This window comes from Hevea brasiliensis, chromosome 8 (genome assembly GCF_030052815.1).
Source record: "Hevea brasiliensis isolate MT/VB/25A 57/8 chromosome 8, ASM3005281v1, whole genome shotgun sequence".
Classification (NCBI taxonomy): domain Eukaryota; kingdom Viridiplantae; phylum Streptophyta; class Magnoliopsida; order Malpighiales; family Euphorbiaceae; genus Hevea; species Hevea brasiliensis.
Window position 1 is genome coordinate 83,843,916 of NC_079500.1, and position 11,643 is coordinate 83,855,558.

The 11,643-nt window shown below is 37.5% G+C and overlaps 1 protein-coding gene across 1 annotated transcript; it reads left to right on the forward strand.

The window, feature by feature from the left end:
* Positions 1–10,799: 10,799 nt before the first annotated feature.
* Positions 10,800–11,375, forward strand: LOC110657390 (uncharacterized). The gene has a single exon (XM_021814572.2). It carries the CDS (start codon positions 10,800–10,802, stop codon positions 11,373–11,375), a length of 576 nt encoding a protein of 191 aa, XP_021670264.2.
* Positions 11,376–11,643: the final 268 nt, after the last annotated feature.

An 11,643-nucleotide genomic window follows, 5' to 3' on the forward strand; every position in this document is an offset into this window, starting at 1 on the left:
CATAGTGACTCGGTCCCATTTCCATTCAGGTATGTTTATAAGCTGTAACAAACCCGATGGAACTTGATGTTCTGCTTTGACTTGCTGACATGTTAAACATTTAGTCACATAATTAGCTATATCCCTCTTCATACCAGGCCACCAATAATGAGGCTTCAAATCATTATACATTTTTGTGCTCCCCGGGTGCATAGCATATACACTAGTGTGTGCTTCTTTCAGAATATTAGTCCTCAGTTCCCCATCATCTGGTACACACACTCTCCCTCTGTATTATAAACACCCATCTGCTTTCACCTCATATTCAGTTTCCTTCCCCTCAGGAATTTTAGTCATAATGGCCATTAGTTTTTCATCTGCCTTCTGCCCATCTGGTATTTGCTATAGCAAGGTTGGCCTCACTTGCAACTCAGCCAAAATAGCTCTATCTTGAGCTAAGGACAGACAGGCATTTAGTGATCTTAAAGCGGTGATGGACTTCCTGCTCAAAGCATCAGCCACTACATTTTCCTTCCCAGGATGATAATCTATCACACAATCATAGTCCTTCAGGAACTCAATCCATCGCCTTTTTCGAAGGTTGAGCTCCTTCTGAGTTGGCAAATATTTTAGACTTTTGTGGTCTATGTAAATGTAGCATTTTTCACCATATATATAATGCCTCCATATCTTTAGTGCGAAGATGATTGCTGCTAATTCCAGGTCATGAGTAGGGTAGTTCTGTTCATGTGGCCTAAACTGCCTGGAAGCATAGGCGACCACTTTCCCCTCTTGCATTAATACACACCCTAGCCCATTATGCGAGGCATCACTATAGACCACAAAGTCTTTTCCTGACACTGGCTGTATTAACACTGGTGCTTCTGTCAACATAGCCTTCAACTTCTCAAAACTGGCTTGGCACTTGTCGTTCCAGCTAAATTTCACATTCTTATGCAACAACTTTGTTATTGGAGCAGTTATAAGAGAAAACCCCTTCACAAATCTTCTATAGTATCCAGCTAGCCCCAAGAAACTTCTGACCTTAGTTGTATTTCTGGGAGGCTTCCATTCCATCAGTGCTTCTATCTTTTTGGGATCCACTCTAATCCCCTCTACTGATACTATGTGTCTAAGGAAAGAGATTTCACTCATCCAGAAGTCACACTTGGACAACTTAGCATATAGCTCCTTTTCTCGCAGGGTTTGCAGAACAATCCTCAAATGTTCATCATGTTCTTCTCTGGTCTTGGAATACACCAGAATATCATCAATAAAGACCACTACAAACCGATTTAAGTATGGATGGAAGATACGATTCATAAGGTCCATAAATGCTGCTAGTGCATTTGTTAATCCAAACGGCATCATTAGAAATTCATAGTGCCCATATCGAGTTCTGAATGCAGTTTTTGACACATCTGCATCCTTTACCCTCAGCTGATGATATTCTTATCTGAGATCAATTTTTGAAAATACACCGGCTCCTTTCAACTGATCAAACAGATCGTCGATTCTGGGCAATGGATATTTATTCTTCACAGTTACTTTGTTCAACTGCCGGTAATCGATACACAATCTCAAGGTTCCATCCTTTTTCTTCACAACAAAGACCGAGCTCCCCATGGTGACACACTGGGGCGTATGAACCCCTTATCAAGCAACTCTTGCAACTGAGTTTTCAACTCCCTCAATTCGGTGGGTGCCATCCTATAAGGAGCAATGGAAATGGGTGTTGTACCCGACATTACCTCAATAGCAAACTCAACTTCCCTTTCTGGTGGTAAACCAGGCAACTCTTCAGGAAATACATCTGGGAAGTCTCTTACTGTGGGTATATCATTCAGGTTTGGCTTAGCTTACCTATTATCAACCACATGTGCTAGGTAAGCTTCACAGCCTTTTCTCATCATTCTTCTTGCAACTGTGGCTGAGATAACATCGGACAGGAAATCTATCCTTTCACCCACAACAATGATCTCATTACCCTCAGAAGTTTTCAGAGAAATTCTCTTCAATTTACAATCAACTATTGCCTGATGACGTGACAACCAGTCCATTCCCAAAATCACGTCAAACTCGTGAAAGGGAAACTCAATTAGGCCTGTCGAGAATTCATACCCTTGAATCCTCAATGGGCAACCCTTATATACTTTATTCACTACCATACTGTGGCCTAGTGGATTTGTGACCAGAATGTCTTGATCACTCTCCTCTACTGGAACTCCCTCTCTATGGGTAGTTTGATGCAAATGTAGGAATGAGTGGATCCTGGATCCACCAATGCATGTACAGAAGTGTTGTAGAGGTAAAATGTACCCCTGATGACATCCGGGGCATCTTGCTCCTCCTGAGCTCTGATGACATAGGCCCTAGTTGGTATTCTAGTGTCTGGCCTCTCACCGACTCGGATGTGCCTCGATGATGGACCAAATTGTCTCAGTTTACTGTGTTTCCAACCCCTTTGTGGGGCAGGAGCAGGTCTGTCAGTTTGTGTTGGAGCAACAGTAGTAGTCCTCTTTGGACAATTCTTGATCTGATGTTCTGTCGATCCACACCATAAGCATGCACTGGTCACTCGCCAACTCTCCCCCTTATGCCACTTCTAACAGTACTGACAAGCAGAAGATGCAGGGGCTGGTCCCCTAAACACCGTCCCTGGAGAGCTGCCCATTAATGGTGTGGGCTGGCCTCTCCTAGGTGTGAACTGCGGTCTGGGCCCCTGAGACTAACCCTGACCCTGTGGTGGTCCTGAACTCTAAGCAGGAGGACCCTTACTCTTCTTACTGGGAGCAGAAAATGCACTGGACTGACCTTAATTCTTCTGTCTTTCCCTTCTATTTTGTTCATTGATTCTGACCCTTTCCACTTTTGATGCTGCATCTACCAGTTTAGCAAAATCTGTAATCTCCAGTGCTGTGATCATAACTTTGATGTTGTCATTGAGCCCTTCCTCAAATCGTCTGCACCTTTCTGCCTCAGTAGGGACTATCTCCCTCCCATACCAGCTAAGTCTAACAAACTCACGCTCATACTCAGCCACTGACAACTGTCTTTGTCTCAAACTGATAAATTCCCTTCTTTGCTCTTCTAAATACACTTTGCTAATATATTTCTTCCTGAACTCTGTAAGGAAGAATTCCCAGGTAATCCGTTCAGGTTGCACCTCACTAGTTTCTGTGTCCCACCACTAATATGCATCATCCTGAAGTAGGGACACAACACCCACCAGATTCTGCTCGGGGGTACAGTTTAACTATTTTAGTACTCTGATGGTTCTGCCCAACCAATTTTCTGCAGCCATGGGATCATCCTCCCTCTTTCCAAAGAAGTCTACAGCCCCATGTTTTCGTAATTTCTCCAGATGAGATTTTTGTGGTGCTGGTGGAGGTTGTGGCTGTGGTTGTATCATTTGCCGGTAGAATTCAGTCATTTGCTGAAATAGCACAAACTGAGGTTGGGCAGGTGCCTCAGCTATTGGTGGAGCAGATTCTCTCCTACCCCCTAACTCAGCCCTTAGTGGAGCATGACTCTCCACCTCTTCATCAACTGCTCTTTGCGAAGCAGGATCCATAACCTATTCAAAATGAGAAAACAAATAGATCTGCATCAGTGTCACCTCAACACTTACAAATGCAATGCAATGGTATATACTCTATCTAGACCCAGAAACGCCTAAACCGATGCTCTGATACCACTAAATGTGACACCCCTTACCCGTCTACAGTGTAGCCGAGCAAGTTATGTCACTCAGTGTGTCGGAACACCAATTCATATTTCAATTTCAATTAATCTCTTTTAATTCATTTATTTATAATTTTTTATAAATCTAAATTTTTCCACAAATTTTATAAAAAATCCGGCAGAGTGCCGGCTATAAATTGAAAAAATAGTTCTTCTGAACCTGCTAAAAACACTCTCAATAATATCATCACCTTATTCTCAATCAACCTCCAATATATTCTCAACAATTTCTGAATTCACTTCAATATCTCAAAATTCAATTAAATTCAAACCACAGTCAACTCAATAAAAAAAATGCTCATTTTATTACTGAACATGTTTCATAGATATTTACATCAAAAGCATAATTACATGAATTTATAATATACATTACAGAAGGTTACAAAATACAAAATATCAAAATATCAAAATGGCCTAAGGTCCTACCAAATGCACTGCAATGTGAGGTGACTCTGAACATCTGAGTGCAGATATGAAGGCTCACCCTGTGTGAGGTCTGCTGGACTCCCCAGCTATGTCTCTAGTACCTGCGCGTGGCAAAAGCGACGGGCTAAGCAATTCTGCTTAGTGGTGACCATATAAAATAAAATAAAAATATGTGTACAGAATGTATGTTTACATTTTTGGGTGAACTAAGTCTCAAATGTTTATTGCAATAATATTCAATTGAAGTTTGGTAAGATTTATTAATACTGCCCGAGTAACCTATACTAGTTGACTGGACTGGATAAACGGGTAAACTAGTACTGGGTACTAAGTACCTCGGACCATCACACCATCGGTCACATTGTGTCTCCCGGTGTGTAACAGAACAGCTAATAAGCTATGATAATTATCGGGGATTAAACCCGAGTATAACAACTCAATATCATAGCCAAAGGCTATTATGTCACAGAATGGCATGGGAAGCAATGAAATACAGAATGGCATGAAGTCATATACAGTACTGCTAACAAAACCTTATTGGCATGCCAACCTATCCAAACCAATCACATTAGGCCTACTAGGGCATTTAACACTTTCATTTATGTAATTCTTTGAAATTGAATTTTTATGATTACTATTCATTTCATTGGTCAACCAAAATGTTGACTTTTGCATAGAAAATATGTACATTGGTTTTAATACTACCAACATACCACATTTTGCATTCAAAATTTGTTAGTATTGGTTGCCAATACTATTTCTAAGTTTAAAGTTAATGGGGCAGAATTTTCAGTTTTGATACCATATTTTTACTGTTTCATTAGTTACTGTAGCAGTGGGAATTTGGAAAAATGATAAACATGAAAGTTGTTCCTTGTTTTGTCTAGTTGAATTTATTTTTTTGAATCACTCCATTTGGACTTTTGTAGCTCAAGTTATGGTCCAAAAACCACAACTGGCCGGATTGAAAATTTTCAGGGCTGACCATATCTATAGTGCAGTGAATAGTGACTGTAACTCAATTGTTGGATAGGTTCTAGTCATAATTTGGGATAGGTTTCTTCATGAAAGTTGTTGGTCTATATCGCAGCTTATTTCTGGTAAAATTTCAGGTCAATTGGACCTTTCTACATTGAGTTATGGCCAAATGAACAATCACTATTCATTTGGTCACTCTGCCGAAACAGCCTGCAGGTCACCCGGATTTGAGCAAGTTTTTGGTCCACTTGGTTTGGTTTTATGGGCATGGTTTCTTCACCAGAGTTGTGCCATTTTGTGTCTAGTTTCATTTCCAATTGGCCAAACACCAATTGAACCTCTACAATTTAAGTTATGGCAGTCCAAACAGGCTGGACTCAGATCCAAACCTGCAGGTCACCATGGGCAGCCCACCCATACACAAATGCCAAGCCTCAACTCACCTTATTCCCTCCTCACAAACATTCAAATGGTCACTAATTGACCATTACAATGTTCATATACCATTTCATGAGCAAACCCTAATTTTGTTCAAGTCTCCAAGTTCTCAAAGTTCAATTTATGCATTAAACTTACAATTTCAACTTAAATCATGTTCTTAAACATGAATTGAGTGAGAGAGAATAAATTGGGCACTAACCTTAGGAGGGCAGAATTTTCCCTTCAATTTCCTTCACTTTCTTTAGTTTTCTTGGCAGACAAACACTTTCCCAAGAGGTAAAATCAAGTTTTTGTGATGAAGACTAGAGGTTTTATGGTGATTTTTCAAGAGAATTTCTAGTGAGAAGTTTAGAATAACAATGGTGAAGGGAGAGGAAAGGGAGAAACGGCTAAAGAAGATGATGAATGCAGAAATTGTTTTCATTTTTTTCTCATTTTATCTCTTTTTAATTTGGCTTGTTGAGTTGTGATTGGTGGAGGCCTTCCTAATGACATCATGTGATATCATATTTAGGTATTTCTTTCATTTTCTTTTCTTCTTTTCTCTACTCATTTTCAATTTAATTTTAGCAATATTTATTCATATTTTAGATTATAATATTTATTTACTTAACTGGACAAGTCGGCAAAAAATCACCTCTGAAGGTGAAATGACCAAAATGCCTTCCGTTTGGCTTAACAGACAAAAATTGTCTGTACCGATTAAAAAATTTTTCTAAACTTTTTCTTGGCATTCTAATGCCATAGAACCCTCAATAACCCTTCTCTGGATTCCAAAAAATTATTTTATGAATTTTCTCTCCGGTCTAGGGCTCCTAGGTGCGAGAACCGCAACTTCCCACTGGGTTACCCATCGCTTAGGCATCGGCTCATTTAACTTGGTTGTATTTTATTTCTAAAATTTCATCTAAATTTTTCTTATTAATATTTGAGTTAATTATGGTTCCTCACTTTAGTTTAAATATTTTTCCGGACATTCTAGCTCTCCGGACAGACACTGGTCACCGGAACAGTAGAATGTACGAAATTGCTACAGGGAGGGTGTTACAAAGCCTATATTTAATCTTGATTTTAATCATCTTACAGGATTGAAAGACATTTGGCAAGCTTATGTGTAATGCCATGTGTCACCATCTCATGGTGCCACATGTCACCCTGTGAAAAGACCAAAATGCCTCTGTGTCTTAATTTTGAGTTCTCAACCCAAAATAATTATTTCTCTTCTTCTAATCAATTTATATCAAATATTAATTAATTAATTAATCTTTGTTAATTAATTTCTCATTAATTAAATTCATATTTAAACACTTTAAATATAAATTTAACTTATACTATACATCCAATAATCTAGATTTGGTTTCAAGTTATGCTAGGGACTTTGAAATCTAATTACAAACCAAACCTATGTAATTAATCAATTAAACTCATTAATTAATTAATTAAATTATATTTAGTTAGGTGATTACTTGTGTATGTGTGTGACTTACTAGGCTCATCACTAATTGGTAATGAAACATGATATCAACTCTTAATATCATTAGAACTCTTTCTTACCATAAATGATTTCTCTAAATCATTTTATGCACCTCATAGACCATGGTTAACACCTAGCATAGTATGCCATGGTTACCCAATTAGTAATAAGGTTTACCTTAAATGAACCTTTAATCATATGTTACCATGCACTAGAATCTCTCTGTTACAAAATCCCAACTCAAGCTGGAGTAATGGTTTATGTCAAACTCCATTTGCTATGAATATTATGTTCTCTTTTAATTTCAGTTCTTGGTTAAAAATACTTTTCTCATCAGAAACTCTTTTCTGAATAAATCTATTTGTCCTTGCCAGGAACTTAAAACATCAAGAACAATTAAATGAATATAGAATTTTATCACTATTTACTTAGAGGAACAGATTTTATCTTGATCAACACCTACATCCATATATAACTAGTAGGAGCCAACACATGTCCATATACTCATACATAGTACAAGTATGAAAGCAGCATCGAACTCAAACTACCTATATACAAGATAACTGTGCTATCTCAGGTCTAAAGAGTATATGCACTGATATGATTTATGACAAAACATTGATAAGAGTAAACTCCATGTGCTTATCATCAGTGTCACTGCTTCGGCCTACTTATCATGTATAAGTGCCTATCATGCTTGTTATATGGCATGAGACTCACCATTCCATCTTATCTATATCTCATATAGATAACTTGGAAACAAACATGAATACAATCTTTCTAGATAAGCCATGTCCTTATTATGAAGTATCCTTGATTGTGAACTTATTTATGATACTTTGTATTAGAAATACTGTCACTCATATTCTTAACATCTTAAGAATAGAATTTCTAACAAAATATCAATGGACCTTTTTTATTACACATAAATATATTATGTAAACGAAAAAGTGAAAACGCCTTTTATTAATAAAACATGTACAAGATACATATTAAATGATATGCTCAAGGGCATACTACTAACAAACTCACCATAAGTGAGTAATTTTCATATTATGGAATTAGGAGAGTAATGCTTGTAATCTTCATTATGGACAAATATTAAGTTTTATTTATTGGATTTGATATTTGTTCCTTGATTTATTTTCTTGTGATCTTAATGCATGCTATGTGTTGGCACCCCCTTAGTATTGATTACAGATATTAATTGAAGGACCGAAAGGTGAAGATTAATATTAGAAAATCAAGATTTTGAACCAAGGAAATCTGACCTAGAGATAGGCTGATGACCTTTGTGGAGTTTCGAAATTAGTCAAATATCTTAAAGGGTTTTAATTAATTTAATCGCCACAAAGGTAGGGTTTAGGTTAATTAAAATACACCCTATGTGCCTTGAGAGAGGACTTAGGATATCTTAGGATTAATTTCTATTAAGGCAAGCAATTCTCAATCCAGCAAATAGACAAAATTACATCCATAGTAAGATTAAAGTGTGAAATCTTAATTCCAGAATTATTTCAAAATAAACTATTCCATTTTAAGTTTATTATTCTAGCGTTCAAAATAGACAAGTTCCATTTTCTCATTTTATTCGACAGCCTAGATAGCCAAAATCACTATGTAGTTTGATACTTACTAATTAAATTCCTCGAGGGATGATACTTTACTCACTACTTTATTACTTGTTCGCGATCCGTGCACTTACGGGGTTGCAAAACCAGCAAATAAGTTTTTGGCGTCATTGTTGGGAAATTTTAATTTTATTAATATTAGGCGATAAGTAATTTAGCTGATTTAGGCATTTTAATTTATTGTTTAATTTTGTTTAAATTGTCTTATTCTCTTATTCTTTCTCAGGTGATTGGTTTGGTACATGACCAGAACATGACCAGAGGAAGAAGTCTTTGATTTGGATCCAGAGATAAACAAAACCCTAAGAACTATCAGGAGGGAGAGGAAACGTGAAGGACAAGGTCAAAGAAATCCAGAAATTCCAAATATGGCTAACAATAACAGCAATAGGCCGAGACTCTTAAAGGATTATGGAGCTCCCTCTATACAAGGATTCCAACCTTTTGTTACAAGACCCACAGTGGATGCCAATAATTTTGGATTAAAATCGGCATGGCTCTAGATGATCCAATAGACTTAGTTTGGGGGTTCATCAACAGAAGATCTGCACTACTATCTCCAGTGCTTTCTCGCCCTTTGTGACACATTTGAGATGAATGGAGTCTACGATCGACCCATAAGACTCATAGAACTTCCATTTTCCCTTCGAGATAGAGCAAGGAAGTGATTACTTTCTCAACCAGCTAGAACATTCACCACTTGAGAAGACCTTTCACAATTTTTTCTAGCAAGATACTTCCCACCTTTAAAGACTGTAAGGTTGAGAGTTGAACTCAACACCTTTAGGCAAAGGGAAGGTGAATCATTCTATGATGCATGGAAGATATATAAAGACTTACAGAGAGAATGCACGCACCATGGCATAAAAGATTGGCTCCTAATTCATAACTTCTATAATGGGCTACTGCCCTCTACAAGGAGCATAGTAGATTCAGCAGCAGAAAGTGACCTAATGAAGAAAACGGTGGATCAAGCACTTGAACTTCTAGAGAAGGTCACATATCACAATTTCGAGTGATCAAATGAAAGGGAGAATGCAAGGAAAATAGCAGGGATCCTAGAAGTGGATGCCCTAAGCATGATAAATACTCAATTTGACCAGCTCATAAAGAGGCTTCATAAAATGCAAGCCAATGCTATAGGGATAAACAGTCAACATGATGACAGCTGTGGAGGAGGGTACATGGGTTCAGAGTATAACAGCTTCAGTGAACTCCCCACAGAATAGATAAACTATGTGAATAACGGAGGGAACTTCAACCAGAAACAGCACTACAATCCATATTCAAATACATATAACCCTAGATGGAGGAACCACCCAAATTTCTCATGGACAAATTCACAGTATTAGCCAATGAACAAATAACAAGGGTACACACCACCAGCATCCCTTGGATTTCAGAATAGGGGACAAAACCCTGCACAGCTACCGCCACCCCTTCAGAGCTAACAGCCTGAACTAAGGTCGACTATGGAGTCCATGATGGAAAGCTTCCTAGTAGCCTAGCAACAGCAAAATGAAATTATCAAATAGCTAGCTTCCATAATGGACCAACTTGCCACCCACAACAAAATGCTTGAAAATCAAATTGCTCAGTAAGCAACATCTTCAAGCAAAACTACTGGTAAGCTACCTAGTCAATCGGAGATGAACCCAAGAGAGCACTGTAAGGCAGTTACATTAAGAAGTGGAAGGATTTTAGAACAGTCAGAGGAAAAACCAACTGAGAGAACCTCTGATAAATCTAAAAACCAAACAGAGGAGAAAAACGAAGAAGCTAAAGAGAAGCAAGAAGAGGAAGTAAGGAAGGAAAAGAAGCTACCAGAGCCATATTAACCTCCTCTACCCTTTCCTCAAAGATTCCAAAAAGCTAAATTGGATAAGCAGTTTGGAAAGTTTCTAGAAGTTTTGCAGAAACTCTATATAAACATTCCTTTTATAGAAGCACTCTCTCAAATGCCATCTTATGCCAATTTCCTCAAAGATATTTTATCAAAGAAAAAAAGGCTGAAGGACTATGAGACTATTGCTCTTGCAGAGGAATGCAATGCCATATTACAGAATAAGCTGCCACCAAAACATAAGGATCCATGAAGCTTCTCCATACCTTGTCTTATCGATAACATGAATATGGACAAAGCCCTCTGTGATCTAGGTGCAAGTGTGAGTCTGATGCCTTTGTCAATATGTAAGAAGCTTGATGTGGGGGAACTTAAGCCTACAATAATTTCATTGCAACTGGCTGATCGATCTGTGAAATACCCTATGGGCATTCTAGAAAACATCCCTATCAAAGTTGAAAAATTCTCTATCCCAGTTGATTTTCTTGTACTGGAAATGGAGGAGAATGTCCAAATCCCTATAATCCTAGAAAGACCTTTTTTAGCAATTGCTAGAGCTATCATAGGCATTAAGAATATACTGCTAACTCTCAACATAAGAGATGAAGAAGTGGAGTTCAACCTGGTCAGCGTAATAAAACACAAACTTGAACCTGATGAATGCTTCAAGGTTGATATAATTGAAAAGCAAATTGAAGAGGAATTCATTAAAGCATACCTTGAAAATCCTCTAGGAGCATCCATCGTGCAAAACCGTCTAGAAAAGCAAGACATCAGTATCAAGGAGGAGCCTTCAGTTGAAGTTCCACAAGATCAAAACTGCAGATCCTCTTTGGTTCTTTTGTTTTATTTCTTTTAGATGATTTTTATTGTCTTTTACTTTATTTTTATCATGTTTGCTAAACTCACCATGAGTGAGTAATTTTCATATTCTGGAATTAGGAGAGTAGTACTTGTAATCATTATTATGGACAAACATTAAGTTTTATTTATTGGATTTGAGATTTGTTCCTTGATTTAATTTCTTGTGATCTTAATACATGCTATGTGTTGGTACCCAATTAGTATTGATTACACATATTAATTGAGGGACCAAAAGATGAAGATTAATATTAGAAAATCAAGAT